A 27,996-nucleotide genomic window follows, 5' to 3' on the forward strand; every position below is an offset into this window, starting at 1 on the left:
GTCTACACTCAGACCCTTTCTTTACACCAAACATAAAAATTATCTCTACATGGAACTGAACAAAACTGAAAGGTGTTATAAAACTCACAAAAAATGGTAGAGATTTTCATAACCTTATTTTAAGCACTATACAATTCCAAAACACAGTGACAAAATAAATTTAGAATTCTTGAAAATTAAGTTTAGAGATACTAAGAGAGTAAAAATACAAGATCATAAAATAGAATACTTTCAGACAAAAATCTAATATACAGAAAAATATGCCTCAAAATCTATTAAGAACTGTTAGAACTCAAGGATAAGAGAAGTCAACCCAATTTTAAAATGGACAAAAGATGGGGCTGGGAAGGTGTCTCAGTGGTAGAGCGCTTGCCTTGCATGCATGAGGCTGTGGGTTCGATCCCTCAGCACCACATAAGCAAAAAGAAAAAAGCCAGAAGTGGCACTGTGGCTCTAATGGTAGAGCGCTAGCCTTGAGCTGAAGAGCTGAGGAACAGCGTCCAGGCCCAGAGTTCAGGCCCCACAGTCGGACCCCCCAAAAAAACAAAACAAAAAAAACCAAAAAATAAAAATAATAAAATGGACAAAAGATTAAAACATTTCTCCTAAGATAAACAATAGATGACCAGAATGAGAACAGATGTTCATTGTTATTAAGGATGACAGTAATCCAAGTCACACCTCGGGGAGGGCAACGCCCGCAACAACAGGGAGCATGTGTGAGTGAGGCTACAGAGAGCCCTCCTCATACATTGCTAGGAAGAACAAAAATGGCACAGTTGAGTTGCTTTGAAAAATAGCTCAGTAATTCCTAAAAACATTAAACATCAAGTTACCATCAAAAATATTTTACTGTTTGACTAACCATGACTTTTAAAAACTATATTTATCGCAGAGCGCCGGTGGCTCACGCCTGTAATACTAGCTACTCAGGATGCTGAGATCTGAGGATCACAATTCAAAGCCAGTCCAGACAGGAAAGTCTCTTGTATCCAATAAACCACCAGAAAACCAGAAGTGGCACTGTGGCTCAAGTGGTAGAGCACTTGCCTTGAGCTGAAGAGCTGAGGGACAGTGCCCAGGCCCAGAGTTCAAGGCCCACAACTGACAAAAAAAAAAAAAATATTTATCTTTAAGTACTTGTACAAAGGGGTTACAACTCATCATATTAGGTTATGAGTAAAATCTCACCCCTTTCATCATTCTCCTCCATCCCTCTAACCCTATCCATCACCTCAATTTTCCTAATTTCATAGTATATACATTGAATTTTAGAACTGCATTCTCCTCTTTTCCTCTATTCATTCATCTACCCCACCATGACTTTTTCTGTAAGACAGGAAAAAAATCACAATTTGGTTTTGCCTAAAAAAATAACAAAAATACCACTTACAAAGGAATTCGTTTTAAGTTTTATAAAGGAAACAGTGATACTACATATAAAAGTTAATCATATTTGTTTACTGATGCATGTGTATTATGTATATACAATAAATATTTCTTTTCTTTTGTACTGTTCTTCTAAACCACTTTAAACCTAATGACAAAAAGGCATCTGAGCACAAAGAAGGACCTACCTTAACTTAGGATTATCAATATACTTCTTAAACTGTTTAACATTATTCAAAGTTTGTTCAGCTAATTCCCGGGAGGGTTCAACAATGAGAGCTTTTGGAGCATTGGGAAGAAACTTGGTTTGTGTCACTTGTGCATTACCTTAGGAGAAAAAAAAAAGATTACAACACATTTATGTCACACCTAAAAACACCACTGTCTATAAAATATGAGTTTGAATATGTCAAAGTTTTAAATAACAACTGTCAAAAAGTACAGGAGACAGGGCTAAGAATGCAACTTGAATGGTGGGGCACTTGCCTAGCATGCTTGAGTTTCTGGTTTCAATTCCCCAGTAAGGAGGGAAATAAGTATGGAAGACAGTCAAACAAAATAAGGCCAAAATTCCTAAAACAAACTATATTTCTTTTTTTGGTCAGTCTTGGGGCCGGAACTCTGGGCCTGGGCGCTTTCCTTCAGCTCTTCAGCTCAAGGCTAGCACTCTACCACTTGAGCCACAGCGCCACTTCCTGCTTTTTCTGCTTATGTGGTGCTGAGGAATCGAACCCAGGGCCTCATGGATGCAAGGCAAGCACTCTACCATTGAGCCACTTTCTCAGCCCCAAACTATTTTTCTTTAAGCCTACTTTTGCAATAAATGTAACTGACTGTTATGTCTATTAAAATGACCCATTTGTTTGGGTAAACAAACCAGAGTTTACTTTAAACATATACCAGGAAATCCAAAGGGGGAGATATAAACTTTCACATTAGACTGCTTCAATTTACATTCAGTTCTATCATTTTTTTTTTCTGTGATTTTGGTTACTTCAATTTCCTATTCCTCAGGCTCATCATCTGTACAAAGGAGAATGCACTGTTTCATAAGGTTGTTGTTTAGAATAAAAACTTCCCTGTAAAGCACTGAAGAAGCTTAAAAGTACCAGTGCACATGAATCAGATACCATTACCAGCAAGGCTGAGGTGCTCTAAACGGCTAAGCTGAAAGCAAACAGAGTTCAGAATTAAGCTCTGAAACTGTACTTCATGGTTCAGTTACAACTTGGATGTGTGTGGACTTTATGGGTTCATTTACAACTCTGATCTGTTAAAAACGTGTAACTAAGTCAGAAAGGGAGATAAACTGAATTCTCTCTGAGAAAACCTATTCACTGGAATTTTCTCTAACATCCCATTATAGAAACCTGTATCCTCTCAGGTACAAACCTGTGTGCTGTGACTTGACAACATAACTATCGGGTGCCTTGGAAAGAGCAACAAAGCCATCTTTAGGTGGAAACTTAAATTCTTCTTCCCCAAAGTTAAATTTTAGTTCAGCATTCTAGCAAATAAAGGAGAAAAAAATGTTAACCTAGTAGCAAACTGCTCCATAGAAGGTAATGCAAATGCAGCTGATGAACATATGAATTTCTACCTAGAATTTTAATTACCTTCAAAACACAGGCAGGAAAGAGAGCTTGATTTTTCATGTGTGCTGGTACTTCAAATGCCAGACCAAGATCTTTTCCTTAAAGAAACAAACACCACCAGAGAAACTGAAACAACAGAGAAGGACTTCCACACACTCAGCACCAACCTGCCAACGCACCTGAGCTCAGATCATACTTTCCCTCTGCACCCATGGATAAACCGTGCCACCTAGGATAGGACCAGGCTTTGATTTTTTACTTTACATCTTCAAACTGCCCCCTTTCACCCGTCTATTGTAATTTCCCCTGGTCTACAAGGTCACTGCCACTGCCCACTGCACAGCAAACACACCCCCAATTAGAGACTCTGAAAGCCTCCCTGAGCCCCTTTCCTTTCACTTACTTTCCATTTGCCTTCTCTCTCCATTTTTAATATGTTCACTTCCTTTCATTCCACTGCCTATTGATTTGACTCAATTAGCAATCTTCACCCATTACCAAAACAATCACAGGTAGGCTGATATTGTCTACTTGCCAAATCCAGCAGTTAATTCTCGCTCCTCATGTTTCTAGACTAGATCTAGCAGCAGCATTGGACACAAACTGCTTGCTTCTCCTAGAGATGCTTTCTTCATCTAGATCACGTGACCTTACGTGTTCCTGGTTCTCCTCATCCTCCTCTACTGGGTAATCCACAGCAAGCGGATTTCTAGCAAGAGGAACCTAGATCCCAGATAGTTTCTGTCTCAGAAGCCTGGGCCTCCTCACTGTGACTCAGGAACCTCAACCATGCTTCTACCTCAAGATGCTCGTATTTACTGTTCCCTCTGCCTGAAATGCTCTTCCAAAATATCCACACAGCCCACCATCCCACTCTGACTTCTATTCAATGTCATCAGCAAAGCCTTTTCTGACCATCTTATCAAAAAGCATGCATTCTCAGGCTGCTGTTACCATACACTCTCCTTCACAAACTTACCACCACCTAACATGGGATTTGCATGTCTGCCACTCCCCATCAGTAATGAGAGCCTCACAGAGAAATTCTTCCTGCACATTCTCTTTTCTGCCTTCAGCACTTATCAGTATACATGGCACAAAGCAAATACTCAATAAATGTATGTTCAAATGAAAGGCAAGAGGGACAAAGGGTGAAATCTTTAAAAAAATCACAAATACTAAACAGCATTTAGCTGACAGGATTCACACAGAGCTTACCATTTTTGGAAAACTTGACTTGTCCTTTATCTATATCTAGATAACATCCAATGGTATCATGCATAGTGAATTCCTAGAAATCCAGAAAGTAATGTATGTTTAATAGGAAGCAGAATCTTAAATGAAGTCAATGTTCAAATATATTATCAAGAATAAAAGCAGGAGCTAGTATTTCAAAATTGATTTTCTTTTCTGTTTTTTTTTTTTAGGACCAAGACTAGGACTTGAACTCTGTACTGATGCTTTTGCTCACTGGCCAGCACTCTATCTACTGATCCTCCAACTCCTCAAAATAAATTTTCTTAATTGGCAACATAGGTGTCAAAAAAGTCACTGAATGCATGCAACAGTATATATAATAGCAGGTGCATCTGACAGGTTTTTGAGGATTACCATGGGATGAGGTTTACCTGAAGAACTAATAATACAGTTGACATGATCAAATTAAGGAGAATAATATACATACAAGAGCCAAAGGCAAAATGAGAATGGGCATAAAGAAGGACAGTACAATAGAAAATGTTAATTTTTGAAGGGCTAATAGGTAGCATGAAAGAAATACTATAACTCCTACGTATTTATATTCTTCTCTAATATTTCTGTTCTAAAGTTCAACTTTAGAACAGTCTAATTACTGTAAGAAAAACATACAGAAAATCTATTTTTTTAAAGAATCATTTCTATACCCTCAGTCATGTCATAAGTGATTAAGTGAGAAAACTTACTAACGCAATTTAAATCAGGTAACATCATGGCTTACCTCTCCGTAATTATCGAACTGTTTATTATGGGATTTCTTTCCTGTTCCACCAAATCCAAATCCAAATTTGTCAGTACCTAGATTTAAAAGAGTTTATGTAGTAGGCATACATAGAAAGTTACAAGCCATGTAAAAGAAGTGATTTTAAGAAACCATAGGTAAGTCTCTAAATTCTGAAACATCCAAAGCATTTTCAGCTGAGGGAGATCAGCAACACTAGGGACACTACACAGCCTACCTCTTTGCTATGGCCTCTAAGAAATCCAGAAGGAAAATCACAATACTCTGACATATCTCTAAGATGCTATCTGGAACTAATGCTACCTTACCCTGACTTCATATTCTTAAACCTTATTCTCCCTACTTTCATAATGTTCAAATACATATTTGTGTTTTAATAAGTTACTTATAATCTTTCTTGGAACAGGGCAAAAGTACTAATAAATATTATTTCTCTGTCTCTAAAACATAAAGTTTATGTTTTCCAAGCTAATAAAACGTTAACATTCCACAAATACACATCAATTCAGTTACTTCGAAAACACTTACCTAGGTCTAAAGAGGCCTGCATGGTAGACCACCCAACTCTGCACAAACCTTGGTCGTGACAGGACACTTCATAGTAGTGCTTCCCTGTAGGGGCAAAATACTCTTTAAGTTTTACATATTTTATACATATGATTCATATACCATGCAGCTTCTGAATTATCATTTGTATGTACCAAATAATGAACATAAGTACTCTAGGTATTTAAGGTATGTTCATACACAGATAGTCTCTAAAGTTTTTATAAATGTCATTCCATACCTTTCATTAATCCTTTGGTAGCTCTGCACCCATGCCATTCCTTTACTTCTCTGCTTTGACAACAAAGACCATCCGACCCAATTGCTGGATTTGAGAAAAAGCAGACAAATCATGCCAGTACAAGTTTTAAGTCACATACTCTGAAATAAATACAATTCACTCTGAAAACAAATCTGCTATTACAATGTTCTAGAATTTGAGGCTTGCTGATTCCTGAGTGACAACAGTACTGTCCTTAAAAATCATTGCCCTTATTCATCCCAGCTGTCCTTAAAAACGTTGAGGGCTAGGCCAGGCACCAGTGGGTCATACCTATAATCCTAAACTGTTCAGGAGACTGAGATCTAAGGATCATAGTTTGAAGCTAGCCTAAGCAGGAAAGTCTGAGATTCTTATCTCCAATTAACTATGCAAAAAGCTGCAAAGTGGAGCTGCGGCTCAAATGGTAGAAGAGCACTAGCCTTAAGCACAAAAACTCAGGAACAGTGCCCAGACCTTAAATTCAAGCCCAGGACAGGAATACACACATATACAAACAAAAGTTCTATATTGATATCTGTTAACAAGGACAAAGTTTTACTGTATCAAATCCAGAAAGAACCAACGTAGCCCCTAACCTGACTTGTTCTAGTAGTAGCTGCCCCACCAACATGAATGTGTTTAGACAGCCATTCTCTAGGCTGTTCAAAGAAACTGGTACCAAGGACAGCACCGTACCTGTTCATTACTGTTCCCATTGTTGACTTTATACTTAAAGCTTGAATGACCACTATACTAAAATGTTATAGGAACTATTTTGGCTTGTTCCCAATTCACAGATCCAGAAATCATAATGGCAAAGTAGGAGAAAGCACATCAACTAACATATACCTATTATTTGCTAATACTGAATTATACTAATAAGCCAGTGGGTCACTGTGATGTCTGCACTAGAAATAAACCTAACTACTGCCCTAGTTCACATCTGCACCTCATATTCAGCACCTGGATATAGCACCTTCAAATTAACACCTCATCGCACATGTTCACTTGTCTAACTAAGATGAAGTCATTCAAGTATCAGAAGAAAAAGCATGGGCTTGTGGAAATGACTTACATAAAACACTTTTAAAACAGTTCACTAGCAGAGATGAATCCTTAAAATTCTTATATTCAAAAGTCTTCCTGCATATATACAAACTAAGCTTTTATATAAATTAGATATCTTATGGTACAGAATAGCAGATTTTGTTTGGGGTTATTAGTGCAAGTAGGGCTGACCTTACATTCACATGAATACTTTTCTCACTCATCAACACCTGGTGACATTTCCACAACTCTAGTCCTTACTCATTCTTCATGATGGTTATATAACAGTTCTAATGTTAGTTAAATCACCCTCTGATCAATAAAACTTATTTGTATTGATTTCTTCATTACAAGTGCTGGTGCAACAAAATGCCTTGTACATACAACTTTTTTTTTTTTGGGTCCAGTCGTGGGGCCTGAACTCTGGGCCTGGGCACTGTCCCTCAGCTCTTCAGCTCAAGGCTAGCACTCTACCACTTGTGCCACAGCGCCACTTCCGGCTTTTTTTTCTGTTTATGTGGTGCTGAGGAATCGAACCCAGGGCCTTGAGCATGTAAGGCAAGCACTCTACCACTGAGCCACCTTCCCAGCTTGTACATAACTTTGTACAGCTGTTTTTATTCTAATGAGCTAGATCCTACGCAATGAATTTTTAAAATTTTAGTAGGTAAGTCAAACTGCTTTCAAGAAAATTCTAAGTGGAGCACACTTCATATTTGTTCTAATCAGAGGGATCTAGAGAAAATCTCTTAATATCTTTTTTATACTACTTAGGACTACTAATTCATATTTTAAATTACTCTGAATGGCTGTACAAGAGTTACAATTTAATATGTCCATTTATTTAGGGCACCATGTATCTTGATCTAAGTCATGTTCTCACTTTAACTTTTTTTTTCTGAGTTTTTTTCTTTCTTTTCTTTTTTGCCAGTCCTGGAGCTTGAGCTTGAACTCAGGTCCTGTACTCTGTCCCTAAGCCTCTCTTAAGCCACAGTGCCACCTGCGGCTTCTTCTGAGTAGTTTATTGGAGACAAGAGTTTCACAGACTTTCCTGCCTGGGCTTGGCTTTGAACCACAATCCTCAGATCTCAGCCTCCTCAGTATCTAGGATTACAGGCATGAGCCACCAGAGCCTAGCTTTACAGTTATTAATTGTATATGTATGCTGGTTCTGGGGGTTTGCACTCTAATTCGGCTTGTTCATTCACAAATGGCACTCTACCACAATAAGCCACAGTCCACTTCTTGTTTTTTGATGGTTAGAGATAAGAGCCTCAAGAATCTGTCTGTAAAACTGGCTTTGAATCATAATCCTCAGATCTAGGCCTCCTGAGTAGCTGGGATTACAGGCATGATCCTCTGTCATCGTGAGCACTTTAATGTTCATTTCCTACTATCTGTATGATCCTTGCATAGTTAGTGACTATTAATTTCTTCTCTCTCAACTGCCTGTTAATACCTTTACCTATTTTATTATTTCCTTCTTACTAGACTATTATCTGCTATTTACATAAAGAATCCTTATAGCAAGGCATGACAGCTCACATTGGTAATCCTAGTTACCCAAGAGACTGAAAACAGAACTGTTGTCTGAAGCCAGCCTGGGGGAAAAATTCACAAGACCCTCTAAATCAACCAACAAAAAGCTCAACTCAGTGGCATGTATCTGTCATCCCAGCTATGTGGGAAGAATAAATAGAATTTCAGTCCAGGCTAGCCCAGGCAAAGACTCTATTCAAATGCCCAACAAGAAATGTAGTCATTACCTTACTGATGTAACTGTAACCTCTCTGTACAACATCTTTACAAGAAAGTTTTTTTTAAAAAAAAGGGGGAAATGACTAAAGGTGTGGGTAGAGCTCTGCTAAATAAGTGCAAGCCCTGAGTCCAAACCTTAGTGCCACCAAAAACAAATAAAGGAATAATTTTAATGCTATTTTTGCAAATATGCAAATATACCTTTATCAGCTAGACGCTATGAGGCACAGGATTATAAATTCAAGGACAACTTGAGCTACATATTGAGACTGTCTCAAAACAAAAATTCTATCACCACCCAAAATCCCAAATATGCCAGGAGGAGAAGGGACAGTTAAAAGAAGAATAAAGGGATGGACACAATCATATATAACATATGCACCTATGGAAATATCACCATTAAATACCATTAATTTGGACACTTAATGTCAATAATTATAAAACTAAAATAATTATAAAACTAATTATAAAACTAAAACTAAAATTATAAAACTAAATCTAAAATCATAAAAATAAAAACAAATAGATCTATCTTCTCTTTTACAATTTTGGAGTTTCCTACTTGGTTTAGGAAAGTTTGTATCTTACCAAATTGTATAAGTGATTTTTCTCAACTTAAAGTTTTATACACTTATATATGCATGCATGTACATGCACACACACGTATATAATTTAAATCTTAAGTTTATGTGAAATTTATTTCTAATCATAATGGGACTGAAGTCAATTTTATATTGCTCCAGATGGATCATCAATTGTGCCAACACTTTTCTTGAATAAATTATTCCTTTTTCTCCACTAAAATGCTATTTTTCCCTGCATATTCATTTCTCATGTATCCTGAATTTATCTCCACTATTTTCCACATCTCTTCTTATTTCTGCACTATACTGTTGAACTACAGTGGCTGTATTCTAGCATTTGACAAACTAAAATGCCATATTTTCCCCTAATTTTCTTAGTATTTGCACCTGTTTTTCAAGAAAAAAGTTTATGAATTATAAATGAGTGAATAAAATCCATATACTTACCAAAAGCAGACCCTCTATCATATGGGTTCATCTGCCATTTGTTGAGCACTAAATATATTAAGATTTTTAAAAAGTTACCAAAAAAAGTTACATACAAACATAAAACTAAAATGCTCTATAAACATATTTTATGATGCCTTAATTCCTCTAGATTAATAAGGTTTTATACAGTATTTGGGATATAAAATGAAACGAACTACTTTCACTAAAGGCAAGTCTAAAGCTCTCAAGGGTACTAATCACTGGCCTACAAGGACAACCACCAATTTCTTCTACTGCTTTGTGACATTGGCACTGGAGGACATGGATCTTTGCCCTACTTCTAGGTCAGTAATAAAAAAATGAAGTCTAAGTAAGTAAGCCAGTTGACTTTAATCATTGGGAAAGAACTGGACAACACTAAGTCCTTTATCTTAATTCACTGTTACATTCAAAAGTTACATATTTCCTCCTCCCCACCCCTCTGCCACTCTTCATAAAGATTGATGTTTTCCTTTCCTGATTCATCTTAATAGGCTGTGAATAATCAAACAATTGTACACAACTTCTTGACTAAAGCAGAAACCCTTCTAAAATCATTTCTGATCAACAGACATCATTATCTGCTTAAACACTTTGCACAAAAGAGAAGTATTTTTCTTGAGGAGATCTCCTATTGCTGGCTTAATCTAGACTTTAGCAAGAACTTAAGCTAATAATCACCTAGATTATTTCCATCTGCTCTGGCCCTGCTGTGTAAAACCACTATTTGCTCCAGCTCTGTTCAGTGGTATCACAATCATCCTCACCTTTTAAATAAATGTCTGTCTCACTGGACCATCACCCTCTGGTTATCCTCCTGTGTCTCTCATAATGATAGCATATGGTCGTTACAAGTTCTGAAACTATTCGTAGTTTAGTCTAATACTATTGTTTCAGAATTCATTTACGAATTCTATGAACTATGACACTCTTGCAAATTGAAAAGAAAAATGTCGACATGCTGAATGACTCTACTTATGCTTGCTGTTTGGTCACTATCCTGCTTTGTATCATGAGAAAAGTAATGTCAAAATACTGAGCAATTTTGTTAAAACTTAAAAAGGTTAAAGAATAAAATAAACTTGAGAAAACATCTAACAAATAACCTCATTTAAAGATGAGGAAATTAAGAAAAGGTCATTTATGGTATTGACAGGCTGAGAAACCTAGAGAAAACCAACCACTGTATAAACAGGGCTAAAAATAAAACAATGACTTCACATTTTACATTTTAACTTCCTAGACTCCACTCCTCAATTCCCATCCTAAAGGAAAAGGTTTGCCTCTTTTACCAGTGTGCAGCTATGTTTCTCACCATCAAGAGTTTTTCTACATAAATTATTCATAAAATCCTTCCCTAATACTTCCTTTGCGAAATATGCCAATTCATCTTTAATATTATGTATGAAAAGTTAATAAAAATGCAAAGACAACTAAATGTATTTTCCAAAATGCAGTATTTTCTCAACAGTAGCACTACCTATATTTTAGGCTCTAAATGACATTTTGCATATTTGGTTTCCAGGGTACCTAAGTCCAGTAGCACAGTGCAGAAATTGTTTTTTAAAAAAACAAAACAAGACAACCCCACTTAAATGTCACATTTCTAAATGCTACATAGAGAATAACTGATTTATACAAAAGGAAGTATCAATGTATAAAACTTACCTGAAGCTCCAGTTTTAATTGTTGTTTTTCCTTTTTTACCTTCTTGTTGGTCTTTCAGAGTTTCATAAACTATCTGGATAACTGGAATACTGAAAGCCTATCAGAGAAATACGTTTTCTATATTAGATCATAACCGACATAAACTGAAATTACGTATGCACATTAAATAATTACATGTATTTCAGATTGCTGCCCCAAAACCCAAAACATCACTAAGATAACCAAGAGTTGACAGAAAAAGGAAATATAAGCCAGCTGAGGGCCTTAATAAATGAGGACCTGCAGAATGAGCCTAAGAGGAAAAATATTATCCAGTCTGATAAACTGTTTTTCTAGTATAAACTACAGTAGATTAACATTCTGTGATCTCTTTATAAAAAGACCAATCCATTAACATTCTGAAGTGAGTATAAACACTAAAGATATTGTAACTCTTCCTCCAGGACCCATTTATAATTATGTTCTTATTTTTGTTCTTTTGTAGGGCTTTATAATTTGCTAGCCACAAGAATATATGTATGTGTGTGATGTATATTACATTTGGAGGTGACTGTCTTACTAACTAATCCAAAATAAAAGCTAGTGTTGAAAAACTCCTTAAAATTCAGTGCTTAACCAAATTTAAATGTACTACTTACACCAGTTTTTCCACTTCCTGTTTCTGCAGCCTGAATAAGAGGGAAATTTTTAGAGCTTATAAATTATCAATGCAAGATATCAAATCAGCATACCATGTAAAAATCTGTTACATGTGACCAATAGCTACCTTTATTTTCACAGTGCCTCAGGATTACCCAGACTTCCTCAGTCACCCTTGACCCTTGCCAATCACGTCATTTCTCTCAAACCATTTAAGATCTGCTTTCCCTTCCCTTTTTCCAGCAGTCAAATGGAAGCCCTCATAATTTAATTCTCAGAGTATCCAAACAGTATCTGATCAATTAATATCTATCCAAATAATATCTAACTCATAGAGCTACTATAATCTGCTACCAAATTAGCGTTCACAAAAACATAATTCTAACCATGCAACACATCTACTGCATACCCCCACTACAAACAATTTCCCAAACTTTTTAATGAGATTCGAGAAGGGCCCCAAACTGTTTGCGATTTTATCAAAAGTTACTCTCTCCTACCCAGATATAGTTATTTTATGCTACTATCTACCTAAACTATTCCAGGGTCATATCCTGCACTCCTATTCACTATCTCATAAATGTTGGTGAGTTTAAAAATTATTCTGGCAAAAACACCATTTTTAATTGTACGGGTGTTCTTACAGTAGACCATACACACCATCCCAGCTCCCAGCCACCTCAGTCAATACAAACATACCATCAACACATCACCTCCTCCTAGGATTAATGGGATAGATTCGGCCTGGATATCAGTTGGAAGACTGAAAGAATTGCATTGAGAAAATTTTAGTAAAAAAAGCCACAAGCTGATTAAATCATTATATTATAAACCTAAAAGAGATCTTCATTTGGAAAATAAACTAGTGTTTTTCCGCCTAGAAACGAAGTTCAAAGAAAGCATTCCATCATCTAAAGAATCACCAGAAAAACTGAGTTTCATTTATCCCACTAAAAAATGTTTTTTCATTAAATCACCACTCAAGTTATAGAATATCACTTAAGTTCTGTGTACTTACAGCCAGTCCATTTCTTCCACTGCTTGAGCAATCTCAGGCATAACACCCATCTCTGAAAATAAATAGAAATTTTACAAAACATTTATATTAAGCTTACTATAAACCATCCTGCTCTTAAGATGACTTTCACACGGCTTTTCTATTGGACCTACCCTGTGTGGCACTACTGTAACAGTATTAAGTTTTGGAAAAGAGGCTTGTCTCTAAGCTCTCAATTCCTATCAAGAGATCTTAGGCAAGTCCATAAATTTGTTTGCCCTACATTATGGGGCTTAAATTACCAAACTTGTAGGGCTACAGAAAGATTAGAGAATAATGTAATTTGTATTGTATACAGTTGTATCTTACCACAGAGAAGCCATCAGTATTTGTTTACCAACTAACTACTGGGCCACTAAAAAGCCTTATGGAATTAGGGTTCTAGCCAGAATCTCTATTCTTTTAGGGATTATGTGGCATATCTTGACAATTGAACTCTTAAGAATATGAGAAGAATCTGAGAAAATTGGCAGCCATAATCATAATTCTGGTTAAATGAAGGAGCTGGTAGTGAAAACTTAAGCAATTAAGAGATGTCAAAGATCAGCTCTTAAATGTTCATGTATTTAAATAACTCTACATTAAGGATAGTTTTAAATGAATACAATGGGTTATTCCTGACTAGATTTTGTTACTGTATCATTTCTCAAATAAAACAGAGGGTAATTATACTTCCAGTAGTTAACTAGATTAAAATTCCCTTCAAGATGAGAAGTCATCCTTATCTTCAGTCTACATTTATAGATCCAACCTATAACTTCATTATAAAAGTATATATCCCTGTTAACAAATGAGTACCATTAAAATATCCAAGCCCTAGAGATAATCAACTCTGAAATTCTGTAATTCTTGTTCGTTTGTGAAAAAGCAAATCCACAATATGACTATAACCTTTACAAAAGTAGTTTTTCCTTTGTATCGGGTGGAGAACCACCATTTTCCAAATTAAAAAAAAAAGAAGTTTTTCTAACTAAATCTCCCTCAGGATAATCTGTTTATCATGCTCTAAATTTGTATAGCCAGAGAGATCTTTCTAAGAATTACCCCATTTAAAGTGTCCTGATACTTTAGCTGAGACTGATAACATACAAGCAGAAAACAAGATTCCTTTCAGCAAATTCCAGCTAATTTCCTGTCCTATTATGGTCATGTGCTGTGCAGGTTTTCTTTGAAATCATGCTTCTAACGGTTAAGGGGAAAAATAGGACTATTATGTTCTTCAATTCTTTTTATCTTTATTTTTATCCTATCACAGACTCTTCCAGTCCTTTTCTGGTGTGTGTACTGGGGCTTAAACTCAGAGCCTGAGCATTCTCCCTTAGTTTTTTCACTCAAGTCTACCACTCTAACAGTTAAGTCCCATCTCTATTTTCAGCTTTTTGCTAGTTATTTGGAGATCAGAGTTTCATGGACTTTGCCAGGGCTGGCTTCAAACAATGATCCTCAGATCTCAGTCTCCTAAGTAGCTAGCAATACAGGCATGACCCACTGGCACCTGGTTTTTCTTCCAGCCTTTTATCCCAACATTCCCAAAAATCTGTGTATGATTCCCAAAGATGTGCACCTACATATCAGCCTGGAACTACTCTAAAACTCTTAGGTTTAATACTGTCTTCCCTAAGAGTTGGGAAAAGAAAAACAGCAACCACTTTGAGTAGATTTTCTCCAGACTTTTACTATCAAGACACTTAACAGTCAGAACTATTCTAATGAGACTGGAGATTATGAATTTCTACTATTCTTACTGGAGAAAACTGAAAAACACATTGTTAACATTTAAGTCATTTTAACAGGTCAAAACAAAAAAAGTATGTCTAATTTCATGTATTTCCTGTTATATAAACCTATCATTCATATATCATCTCTATCTTTACACATTTGTGCTAGTCCTGGGGCTTGAACTGTGTCCCTTAGTTTTTTTCCCTCAAGGCTGGCACTCAACCATTTAAGCCACATTTCCACTTCTGGCTTTTGGCTGGCTTAACTGAAGACTTTCATGAACTTTCCTGCCGGAATTGGCTTCCAACCATGATCCTCAGGTCTCAGCCTCCAGAGTAGCTAGGACTACAGGTGTGGGCTACTGGCATCTGGCTCCTATTTCATACATTGAATACCAACTGGATCTTTGTAAAAGTAGATGCATAAAGGAACAGGCCAGAGCAAGACAGAAAAACGACGGCCGCCATCTGGATTGGATTAACCTTCCGCCAAATCCCGTTTGGAAATAAGAGGGTAACCCACGCCAAATAAATTCACAACTAATTTAAAAAGTGATACTGAGGGCGAACGTGGACGCGAGGGGGACACAAGCTTTCCCTACAGCGCCAACGTCTCACTGTATACTGACCTAGCGGAGCTCAACAACGAACAGAAAGGTTTGTGCTTGAGACCTTTGTGCTTGGAAGGGTCTTAAAAACAGCAACAACCGGACAGGCGAGATGACCCTAAGTCGCCCCCTCCGCCGTTCCCACGCCCTGACCGGGCGGAGGATGTGAACCAGGCTCCCGGGGGCCGCGGGCCCGGCCACGTCGGCGGCTCTGCAGGAGGCCCGGCGTCCGCCGCACCGCCCGCCGCCGCCGCCTCGTTGCGGCCGCGAATCTGGACCAAGCGGCGTGAGGACAGACGGGCGGGCCGGCGGGGCCGGGAAGGCCGGGCGGGACCCGGCCGCGCCGCCTCCTACGAGGCCGCCCCGGACCCTGCAGCGCGGGGCCCCACGCCGCCGCCGCCAGCGCCCCTCGGCAGCCGCCCCGGGGCCCGGCGCGCAGCGAGCCGCCCACACCACCCCCCAGCGTCCACCTACGCACCGGAGAAGGCCGCCATCGTCGCCGGTCCTCCGCGGGGCCACCCGCTCCCTCCCTGCCTAAGGGAAAGGGCACCGCGCACTTCCGGCCCCGGGCCTGCGGCGTTCGTAGTCCGGGCAGGAACTCGGCCCCAAGAGAATGGTTCCGAGGGAAGTAAAGATCCGCCCTGACTGCTCTACATTTGGTTTATCCTGACTGGACAGCTCAGACCCAGAGCATCAGAGCATTACCTTCCATAAGAAGCCAACACCCTGCTAGCAAGTCCTTAAATTGCCATTTATTTAGATCATGCTGTGGGGATTATCTTTTTTCCTGTTAATAAAGCAGATCTTTGATCAGTAGTGTCCAACCATAGACTATAAAACAGCTGCCTGACTCAGTTCCCCAGCTTCACACTGATAAACAGAACCTTGTGGCCTCTGACTGACTTGGAGAGAAAATACTGAATTCATTGCCCATAGAACCAAGACTAAGGAGTGCCTGATACCCACAGGGTTTGCTGACTGATTTTGTTGAGAAAGGTAAAATTTTGACCAGGATGAAGTTTCTTCCTTCTGAAATATTGACACAATTCCTGGAAAGTCCGCAATGATCCAGGAAGATAAAAGGTTCACACTAAGGCTATTGTAACAAAACATAGGAGAGTAGGTTCTTCATGAAGATGGAGAGTTAACAGCCCAGGTCTGTCCACAACTAGACAACTTAAGGCTTGAAAATGCCTCACTGAATTAAGCTACTTTAAATGTTCTCTTGCTTGATGTCCAACCTGATGCTATGAAGGACAGAATAGAAAGGAGATGAAACACTTGTGTAATGAATTATTGAGAGAATAAGTTCAAATGATCTGGAAAAGAGCAAGAAACAACTATAGTGGCTCCAAGGAAGACATTTGGCCTGAGTAGAGAAAGCACCACCAAAATGATTATTAAATAGCCATTGCTTCACAGTAAAAAAAAATGAAATGTACCATGTACAAGAAAGAATGTGAATATAGAGAATGCAGGAAATAGAAAGCAAAGCAAGTTGTCTGCTTTGCTCTTTGTTAACATCAACTGCCTCCCTAGCTTCTATTCCTATCTCCTGCAAACACTTAAAGCAAGCTGCCTCATTCTTGAAGATTTAGCTACCAAGTGGAAGGAAGCAGCAAAAAAGAGAAGTTACTTCAGTACAAAAGATGTTGATGCTGTGGGCAAAACCTGAACAAAAGCATGAGACCCTGAGCTCAGACCCAGGACTTGTGCATGCACAAATGCACACACACACACACACACACACACACACACACACACATTAATTTGACCTGAATTCAAACCACGGTAACACTAGATAGAAAGATAGATAGATAGATAGATATACATACATATGTACGTACCTATGTGCATACATACATAACACAGATAAAAAAGCTTGAGTACAAAAACAGTATCTTTATTACATACCTCCTAGTCCTACCTTATAGTTCAGAAGCAAACCCCAGTGATCATTCTGCAAATGTGACAGCAATCTTCTCTCCTCCTAATGCTGCCCATTATATGTGTCCTCAGATCTATGCGATGGGAGAGCAAAGGACTCAGAAGTGCCTATTGTGGATCTTGAACCCCACATTGATCAGACCTTGCATCTAAAAGCCCTGTCCCTTTTTTGTTCTGGCTTTCAAACTTATCCTCCTTGTAATGGCATGTGTCAGATCCTCCATGTCCAGCTTCCTGCTGACTCATCTATCACCTGCTACTCTCTTCCATACATTTTACTTTCCAGCAATCCAGATTGTCTCATGCTACTATGTATATTCTTCAGTGTTCACTTTCACTGGAATAGCTTTCCCTTATGAGTTTTGGTTATATATTCAATATAACAACCAGCTAAAATGTACTGGTGGCTTGATACAACCAGTTATTTAGATGCCAAAGAGGTTATTCAAGACTCAACTGGCCAGTTCTTCTGCACCTGTGGGCATTCCTAGGGTCACTCATTCAATTGCATTCAGCTGGCATCTCTTCTGGGCTGGGAAGTCTGAGAATATTTCTCTCCTGTGAGTGGTACTCTTGCTCAGCTTTTCTTGCTCCTGGCTGGTGCTCTACCACTTGAGTTACAGCGTTAGCCTGGCATTTTGCTGGTTCACTAGTAATGTAATCTTGGGGACTTTTCTGCCCAGACTGGCTTCCAACCCTGATACTCCAGCCCTCAGCCCTTTGAACAGCTAGGATTCTAGCCTTCAGCACCAGCCATAATTTAAAATTTCTTACATGAGATTAAAACAAACACCTCTTAGCTGGGTGCTGGTGGCTCCTATCCCTAATCCTAGCTATTCAGGAGGCTAAGATCTGATTATTGAGTTTGAAGCCAGCCCATGCAGAAATGTCTGTGAAACTCTTATCTTCAGTTAACCAGCAAAAAGCCAGAAAGGAAGGAGTGGTTTGAGTTGTAGAGCATCAGCCACAAATGAAAAAAAAAAAACAAATGAACATTCATTAGGTCCTGAGTTCAAGCACTAGTAATGGTGCACGTGCGCGCATGCACACACACACACACACACACACACGTATCTTTCTTTGACTTTTCTAACAAAGTCAGAATTGATCTGACTTCCTATCCCCCACTGGGTAAGTATTGCTAATGAAACAAATCTCAAATCTAGTAACTTAAAACAATACCCAAGTTCTGTGAAATAAATATTGAGGAGCTGCTTAGCCGGGCAGCTTTCTGATCCCTCCTACAGTGGTAGTGAAGCTGCTGGTGGGTATTCCAATCTTTCTAAGGTTTAGCTCCAGCTGGAGCATCGTCTTTTAAAGGCAAACCACACACACACACACAGTAGGGCCATCAGTTAACAGGAGCCACAGATCTTCGCCTGCACTTCTTGCTGGGCTCTTCAGTGTTAACACTGACATTGTATGTGCCAAATACATCAGTTGGAGCCTTGCCTCACCCCCTTCCTTTCCAAAGCAAGCAATCCAAGGGAACAAAACGGCATGAAAAGTACATTTTATTACATAGCCACTGAAGTGGTGCAGCAGTACCACAGTACCACTGCAGTCTCTTATTAGCCACACAGGACCATTCGGTGTGGAGGTGCCTTTACACACACAGAGACATGAGAGGCAGTCAAGGATCCTCAGGGCCAACTTAGAGACTGGCTACCTAAAAGATCCCCTCTCGTGTTCATGTAGCAAACAGTAGCCCCTCCATTTCAGGAAGTGTTATGTTCATGTAGCATCCTCTGGGATACATCTTACTGTTTCTAGGCTAGCCGTTCTTGAAGTTCAATTTGTTGGTTTAGCTTTCCCTGCCATTCACAGTTTACCTGACTTTTGATAGCAATTTGGGAGTGAGGGGGCTCATATGTAGACATCCTCTTTGTTTCCTCCCCTTGGATTTCTCATAGCCTCTGAGCTGTGCAACAATCATTGAATGTTACGTTGTTTTTTTTTATCAGAATAATCTGTCCAAAGCTGGTCCAGATCTCTTAGAATGCAACATCATTCTCACTGCCCTGGCTTTCACCTTATGGTGCAGAAATCAGAGGGGGAACCTGACGACCAGACATAAATTCAGAGATCTATAGCTCTGCATCCCCCGAAGAAGTGGCCACGAAGTCCTTCCCTGCAGATATATGGAAGGAAGAAGACAAAGAGCAGCCTGGAGGAGCTTCCGAGGGACTGTAAAGCAGAAGAAGAGATCTCCACCAACTGTTGCTCTCATTATAAGCAAGCCAGGCAGGGACATGATTGATGTGTGAGTGCTGGCTGGCTGGCAGGCGTGACCGCGGCTCTCTGACCCATGCCTGCCATTTTGGGCACTCACATCAGCCCCTGTGAGCAATGCTGGTGACTTGGAGAAATGGTGCTACATTTGAAGTCTTAGAAAGAGAACATGGCCTGGAGGTAGTGTGTGTTTAAGAACAGCAGTGGGCCTAACAAATACTGTGAATATAGCAGTCCAGAATCTGCCAGGATCCCCAAGCTGTATCACTTGAAGCACAGAGCCATTTTACACCGTACCCAGCGCAGACTTGCTCCCCAGCCTCCTACTCACACTCCTTATCCACAGCGTTTGCTTTCTCTCTGTCACACTGATCACACAGGCTTTCTTATGAATGAAGCTTATGACTCCTTAGCAGCTTGAAACAAGACAATGTGCTATATTAGAAAGGAGATGTGCTAGGGGACTGTGGCTCAGTCCTTTCATCTTAGCCATGTGAGAGGCTGAGGGGGAGGATTGCAGTTCAAGGCTAGCCAGGACAGAAAAGTTCCCAAGAGACTGTCTCAGCCCAGAGCTGGGCACCGTGGGGCAGGGGAAACTGAGATTTGTAGGATCATGGCTCCTGGTCAGCCTGTTCAGAAGAGTTTGAGAGACTCTTTCTCAAGAGAGGAAAGCTAGACTTGGTGGTATTCAGCTATCCTTCCGGAAACAGTGGAAAATCTAAATAGGAGGATTGTAATTCAGGCATGCTTTGGGTAAAAAGCAAAACCCTACCTCAAAAGTAACAAGCACAAACAGGGCTGGAGGTGCATCTCAGTGGTGCAGTGCCTGCCTAGCAAGTGTGAGGCTCTGAATTTAACCCTTTGACCCCCAAAGAGGAGCAATAAAAAGGATGGTCATGTGGTGCTGGTGGCCCATGCTGGTAATCCTAGCTACACAGGAGGATGAGATTTGAGGATCATGGTTCAAAGCCATCCCAGGCAGGAAAGTCTATTAAGACTCTTATCTCCAATATTAGAATTTATAAGTATAGGTAGACAATTCTTGACAAGAGTCCCAGAGGCACAACAGATAGGAGAGAGAGTTGACAACTGGGACTACATCAAAATAAAAAGTTTCTGCACAGCTAAGGACATAGTTACTAAACTAGAAAGACAGCCAACAAACTGGGAAAAAAATCTTTACCAGCAAAATAGCAGACAAAGGCCTAATATACATTTACAAGGAGCTCAAGAAACTAGCCCTTCCCCAAACTAATAAACCAATCATTAAATAGGCAAGGGAGTTAAGGAGAGACTTCTCAGAAGAAGAGGTAAGAATGGTGAAGAAACACATGAGGAAATGCTCATCATCCCTAGCCATAAAGGAAATGCAAATCAAAACAACTCCGAGATTCCATCTCACCCCAGTTAGATTGGCCAACATTGTGAATTTGAAAAACAACCAATGTTGGCATGGAAGGGGGGAGTGGGGAAGGAGCCCTACTGCACTGTTGATGGGAATGTGAACCAGTACAATGGCTCTGGACAGAGAGAATCCTGAAGGTTCCTCAAAAAAAACAAATACAGGGGCTGGGAATGTGGATTAGTGGTAGAGTGTGTGCCTCATATGCATGAGGCCCTGGGTTCAATTCCTCAGCACCACATAAGCAGAAAAAGCCAGAAGTGGCGCTGTGGCTCAAGTGGTAGAGTGCTAGCCTTGAACTGAAGAGCTGAGGGACAGTGCCCAGAGGCCCCACAACCAGAAATATTATATATATATATATATATATATATATATGAGCCAGGTTATAATAAAGACATGATCCATGACATGATAAAGTACATCCATGTTCATTGCTGCACTATTCATAATAGCCAAGATATAGAAACAGCCCTGATGTGCTGCAATAGATGAGTGGATCCAAAAAATGTGGTACCTCTACACAATGGAATTTTACACAGTCATTAGAAAGACTAAAATAATGTTATTTGCAAGGAAATGGATGGAATTAGAACAAATCATGTTAAGTGAAGTAAGCCAAGTTCAGAGAGAGAAATAGAGTATATTCCCTCTGATATGCAGAAGGTAGAGCTAAAATGCACTGGGATATAATAAATTATACAGAATCCTAGATACTCACATACAGTGAGACCAAAAGAGGATACTAACACAAAGGCACAATGCCTAAGTGCCCCCTCTGTCTCTCTCTCTGTCTCTCTCTCTGTCTCTCTCTGTCTCTGTCTCTCTCTCTCTCTCTCTCTCTCTATATATATATATATATAGCACACACACACACAAGATGGTAAATAATTTCTTGAAATGCCTGGAGACAATACATTTGAATACAGAAATACACAGTATCCAGTGCATACGGTTGCAATGGTAAGAATGGGATTTAACCTTCCCCCATGGTATAACCCCTGTTTTCACTGTATTTGATGTTGGTATAATTTGGGGAGGGGAAGGGAAAAAACAAAATGTTTAAATAGGGATACAGGTGGACCCATTGCAACAATGAGATGTACAAGAGGCTATGTCGAAAAACAAACTTTACAATTAAGGTGGGGGTGTGGGTGGGGGTGGGGTGTAGTTGAGGAGGTGGGAGGGATGGGATGATACGGGGAAATGAAGGAGGAGGTAACAATGCTCGATAGGAAATGGACTCATTACCTTGCTCATGTAACTGTAACCCCTCTGTACAGTATTTTTACAATAAAAAACTTATTTAAAAAAAAGAGTGGAATCTAACAAGTGCTGCTTCAAGTAGTTCTGTAGTGTGATGTTCCAGTTTCCATGGCTGCACAATAAATTCCCTGAAAATATCATGGTTTAATAATTCTTTATTTTTTAAATTCATAGATTCTGTGGATACAGAGCATTCAGCATGGCTTCTAGCTGTTCCATAATTCCCAGCTATTGAGTAACTCAAAGGCTGGGGCTGGAGTCTTTAGAAGATCTGGTGGTTTACTTGTTGCACCTGATATTCATGTTGATGAGCCCCTTCTGTGGCTAATTTAGCATTCATGGCATCTCACATGGCCTGGGTTTTTACACAGCGTGGTATTTGTATTCTGAAGTCGAGTATCTCAAAGGCAATGGCGTTTATGTGAAAACTTCAAAAACCCAAGCAGTATTATTTCCTCTTCACTCTATTAATTGAGATAGTAACAAAAGTCAGGTCAATTTTGAGGGGAAACCTGCATTCCAGAGTTATTCTTCCTCGCCTCCATTGCTGAGTAGCAAACCAATTATCCATTTGTATCCAGGATCAATTATGCCAACTGGAGTAGTAAGCCCCTTCTTTGCCAGTTGGTTCAGAGAAATGAAGATCCCAAAGGGACCAAATGGTCTCTACTCACCATTCTGGTGGAGACATTCTTCTCTTTGAACAAAGCAAAGCATAACATTGTAAGGACAGGAAGTGATAACTTTGCCAATGGTCCATTGGCCATAATAAGGCCACTCCTACCCACACCCTTTGATTTCTGTATCTGTGAATCATGACTAGAAGAAACAGCACTCTCTATAAGAAACTGAGCACATGGTCATCTCTGCAAAGTACAATCTACCATAAGTAAAAAAGCAAGTCTGAAACTTGAAAAAGCAACTCTGCCTTTGAGAAAGGGATGGAGGATGGGTGAAGTCATTTGTGTTCAGAGACTGTGGCTTTTTGTAGTCCATGGTTAGAGCCTAGCTAAGAAGGTAACTCAGAGGATTCTGGCCAATTTGGGTTCATGTAAGACTCTTTCAGCCAAGCATGACAGTGCATGTTTGTAATTATAGCTATTCCAGAGGCAGAAATTAGGAGGATCAAGGTTTGGGGCCAACATAGGCAAAAAGTTAGTAAGACTCCAATCTTAACTAATAAGCCAGGTATGGTGGTGAGTGGCTTCATAGAGAGTAGTCATATGCAGCCAGCCTGGATGAAAATACAAGCCCCTACCTGAAAAATAGCAGGGGGAGGGGGAGCACTTGGGACATGGTAAAGCACATGCCTACTAACCACCAAGACCCTTGTCGGACTATGTTTTAGATTAGAGAGCTAAAACAGACCAAATACTTTGTGCAAGGCCATAGAACTAGTCAGTAACAGAGCTGTGACTCAAACTAAGGCCTTTCTGACTCTAGGAGGAGGAGAAGGAGCAGGCAGATTGCAGACATTCAACTGAAGAAATAACACTGAAAATGTGTACTGACTGGAGAACAATCGAGTTTTATCTTTTATCTTTGGGGTTCAACATACAGAAATTGTAAAGCAATTTTTAGCATAATGATGGTTATATTTAATACAGTATAATGACTTAAGTTTGGTAAGATCTGTATCTTTGCTGAAAGGCCTTTCATTTTCCTTTGTATTTATTCATTCATTTTTTGTTAGCATATATTACTAGCAATAGGATGGTTCATTGTGACAACCCATAGATGGACATGGAGCAAGCAAGTTCACTCTCCTATTATATTCCCTTACCTCTCTTTCTCCTCCATTCCTGTCCCAAAGAGTAGTAGGCTTCATTATGCTGTTTTTATCTAGATCATATTTTCATTCTCTTTATCCTCCATTTTCCTCCTTCTGCTCTCCCCTTCCCACTCATCTCCTCCAGACAGTCTTCTTTTACACTCACTAATCAGTAATGTGGCTTGTCATTAGTGGGGCTTGAACTCAGGAGCTAGGTGCTATCCCTAAGCTCTTTTGTTCAAGGGTAGCACTCTACTACTTTGAGTCACAGCTCCACTTTGGGTTTTCTGGTGGATAATTGGAGATAAGAGTCTCACAGACTTTCCTACCCTGGCTGGCTTTGAACTGTGATCCTTAGATCTCAGCTTTTTGAGTAGCTAGGATTACAGGCGTGAACCACTGGTGCCCAGCTCTCAGTTTTTCTTTTAGTCAGCTCCTTTATGACTTAATTAGGTTGGGAAGTTTCTTTCCTGAAAATCATTTATCTCATGTCTATATCAGGATGTGACAATTTAGACTCTACAAAAATATTTTAAGAGCTTAATATTAGTTAAGCTCAAAACTAGTTGAGCTAAAACAAATATTGCTAAGCAACATTTAATAATTCTTTCTCCAGTAGTTTTTAATTCTTGATGTTTAATAATGTAGCTCTCTCACATAGCAGAATGTCTGATTTACATGTTTTTAATAACTTCTACATTTTCACTCAATATCTTACAGAATCAAAACAGTTTAATTATTCTTCAGTTCCATTTAATGTTTGTTTTTTGGCTAGTAAAGAAAATAAAGTCAAGAATAAATGAAAGGACTTGATTATAATTTTGCTACAAGAGAAGAAAACAAACCAGTTTACAAAGGGTCTGTTTATTGAGAGGATGTCCAGTAAGTGTATATTTTTCCAAGAGGAAAGAATTTATTTTAAAGATCACCATCTCTTTAAGCAACAGGGTAATCTATAACAGCATCAACCTTGCCATGAATAAATCATAGAGGCAATACAAATTTGTTCAGCGTTTACCCTCCAGCTGAATTTACAGTGATTAAAAAGCCATTGTCTCTGTCCACAAAGAATTACAGTATTTTGGTTTTGTAGCTGCCCTTTGAAGTTTTGAATTATTGGTGTTATTTGAGACTCCCTAGGCATCCCCACATTTGTGGACATGACTAGTAGTCAGTGTAATCTGAAACACTGTAATTTCACTGACCTAACTCCCAGTTGGTGACACAGAATTCTCATTCAGTGGTTAGACCCCCTACAAAATATTTCTAGAGAGCCCCAGAAGTGTCTAGTACATATTGGCAAGCAGAGCTAATTCCTTTGGACTCTGCCAATAATCTCTCTTTGGAGTCCCGTGGATATGCTCTTTGGTCTGTGGTGTGTGTAAGCTGTTTCACTTGTTTGGGCAAAGTTGGGGAGAATGCCCTCCCTCTTACTACCCCTCTGCTAGTTTCCAAGTGTTGTTTTTTTTTGGTGGGGGCAGGCAATTTGTCAGAGAACATGTCATGAAAAACTTCCATGAACACTAAGAGTGCTAGAAAGAAACAGAAACAGAATCACAGTGTTAAAAACAAAGGGATAACTGGAAAGCTGCAAGTGTTCATCTAGCGCTCATGAGGCCCTGGGTTGATCTGGGGAGATACTGAAGCTGTTCTTTGTTCACCTTACTCTGGGGTTTAACCTTGTCCTCAAGCTTATTAGGCACACACTCTCCCACTTGAGCCAGCCACATCCCCAGTGTGAAGCTGTTTAAATGTTGTATATTACCTAACCTACAAAGTTTCATATCTCTTGCTTTCAAGTATATGTGTTGTATTTATCTAAAAAAAAAAAACAAAGGGATAATCCAGGCTTTGTTGGCTCACACCTAGTCATTTGGAAGGCTGAGATCTGAGCATCATGGTTCAAAGCCAGCCTCAGCAGCAAAGTGAGTGAAACTCTTATGACCAATAAACAAACAGTCAGAAGTAGACTTAGGGCTCAAATAATAGAGCTCCAGTCTTGAGGGATCAAGTCAAGCAAGAGCTTTAAGCCCTGAGTTCAGGCCTTACTACTGGCACAAGTGCATGGGTGCGTGCGCGCGTGCACGCGCGCACACACACACACACACACACACACACACCAATAGATGAATTTTTTTTAAAGCTAAACAAAAATCTCGGGCCTTGGTAATGGGCAGGAAAATCTGCGGAAAAATCAAGAACTAAGATCACCAGGTTTAGGTATGGCAATAATCCAGGTGGCTGGGGGATAGTAGGAAAGTTCGAGAACAAAGGCTTGGGCCTGTAGAGAGGGGATCACTGATCACTGAATATTTCCTAATTGATGTTCGCACCTATAAATTGCCATTTTTTTCTGTTAGTTCTCATAAGGTGAACAGAAACCAAATCTGTCATTCAGCCTGGAATTTGTATGGATATGAAAGTCTCTTTTAAGAATTTATGTGTACAACTTGCCCTTCTTATAAGTTTGGGCCTAGAATGTACACTTGTGTGTCATCTGAAAAATTTTAGAATCTTCATTTGAGGTAGATCTGGATGGACAACTAGGTACCTTGTAACAGAGAAGGCATCCCAGGAAAGGCAGCCTCTGAGATAGTTCTCAAACTATCTTCAGATACTTCATCCCCAAACTTATGAAGAAGCGGTTAGATTCCTACACAACAGAAAAAAAAAAAAAGCTACCATGAGCAGTAGAAAAAAATGGAAACGGATTCTCCAACACTAGAAATATCAGGTAGAGGGTATAAATTATGCTTCATATGTTTCCAAGTGTGAACTGGAACATAAGAAAGTAACAAAATGAGCAGCATACTTTATTTTTACAATTTTTATTGTAAAGGTGATGTATGGAGGGGTTACAGTTACATAAGTAAGGTAATAAGTACATTTGTTTTTGAACAATGTTACTCCTCCCTATTTTTCCCTTATAACTCCCAATTCCCCTTCCCCCTCAAAGTGTAAAGTTCATTTTCAACATAGTATAGTGAGTATTACTGTTGCATTGGTTTACCCTTTGTCCCACCTTTCTGTGTATATAAGTTTATCTGATTTGGGGAAGAGTTTCTTCTTTTCCCCAAATCAGATAAACTTATATACAAGACAAAGGGTATAGAAATAAAAAATAATGACAACAGAAAATAAACTAAAAGAGAGAGAAAAAAGAAAGAACTGCAAATAGTGCCATAAAAAAGTCTCTTGTTTCTGCTTGGTACTGGCACAAGAACATACCTGAGGACCAATGGAATAGGACTGAATACACAGAAATGAACCCACAGACCTATAGCCACCTAATCTTTGACAAGGGAGCTAAAAAAATAGAATTGAAGAAAGACAGCCTTTGCAGTAAGTGGTGCTGGCAAAATTGGTTAAACACCTGTAGAAAACTAAAGCTAGATCCATATATATCACCCTGCACCAGAATCAACTCCAAATGGATCAAAGACCTCAAAATAAAAGCAGACACCCTGAAAACATTACAGGAAGAAATAGGAGAAACTCTAGGTCTCCGTAGCATAGGCTGAAATTTTCTTCATAGAGACCCAGAAACACAACAAATCAAAGAAAGGTTTGACAAATGGGATTGCATGAAACTGCAGAGCTTCTGCATGGCAAAGGACAGAGCTAGCAAGACCAATAGAAAGTCCATGGACTGGGAGAAGATCTTCACTAGCCATACAACGAACAAGGGTCTCATATCTAAAATACACTTAGAACTAAAAATATTAAATCCCCCAACAACAAATCCTCAAAGAAACAACTGCCCAATTAATAAGTGGGCTAAAGATTTAAAGAGAGACTTATCTGAAGAGCAAATAAGAATGGCCAATAGGCCGGGTGCTGGTGGCTCACGCCTGTAATCCTAGCTACTCAGGAGGCTGAGATCTGAGGATCGCAGTTCAAAGCTAGCCCGGGCAAGAAAGACCATGAGACTCCTATCTCCAATAAATGACCAGAAAACCGGAAGTGGCGCTGTAGCTCAAGTGGTAGAGCGCTCGCCTTGAGCTGAAGAGCTGAGGGACAGCGCCCAGGCCCAGAGTTCAAGC

General features: G+C 39.4%; 1 protein-coding gene across 1 annotated transcript in view; it reads right to left on the reverse strand.

The window, feature by feature from the left end:
• The window catches only part of Ddx1 (DEAD (Asp-Glu-Ala-Asp) box helicase 1), a 29,750-nt gene extending 13,861 nt beyond the window's left edge, over positions 1-15,889 (reverse strand). The window contains exons 1-13 of the mRNA XM_013013691.1: positions 15,817-15,889; positions 12,974-13,025; positions 12,655-12,718; positions 11,955-11,984; positions 11,317-11,413; positions 9,628-9,675; positions 5,771-5,854; positions 5,512-5,595; positions 4,963-5,039; positions 4,203-4,275; positions 3,006-3,082; positions 2,782-2,896; positions 1,578-1,716 (exon numbers count right to left, since the gene is read on the reverse strand). Coding sequence (XP_012869145.1) covers positions 1,578-1,716; positions 2,782-2,896; positions 3,006-3,082; positions 4,203-4,275; positions 4,963-5,039; positions 5,512-5,595; positions 5,771-5,854; positions 9,628-9,675; positions 11,317-11,413; positions 11,955-11,984; positions 12,655-12,718; positions 12,974-13,025; positions 15,817-15,832 — 956 coding nt within the window. The 5' untranslated portion in view covers positions 15,833-15,889. The remainder of the gene's footprint in view (positions 1-1,577; positions 1,717-2,781; positions 2,897-3,005; positions 3,083-4,202; positions 4,276-4,962; positions 5,040-5,511; positions 5,596-5,770; positions 5,855-9,627; positions 9,676-11,316; positions 11,414-11,954; positions 11,985-12,654; positions 12,719-12,973; positions 13,026-15,816) is intronic.
• Positions 15,890-27,996: the final 12,107 nt, after the last annotated feature.

This window comes from Dipodomys ordii, unplaced genomic scaffold (assembly GCF_000151885.1).
Source record: "Dipodomys ordii isolate 6190 unplaced genomic scaffold, Dord_2.0 Scaffold20, whole genome shotgun sequence".
Lineage (NCBI taxonomy): Eukaryota > Metazoa > Chordata > Mammalia > Rodentia > Heteromyidae > Dipodomys > Dipodomys ordii.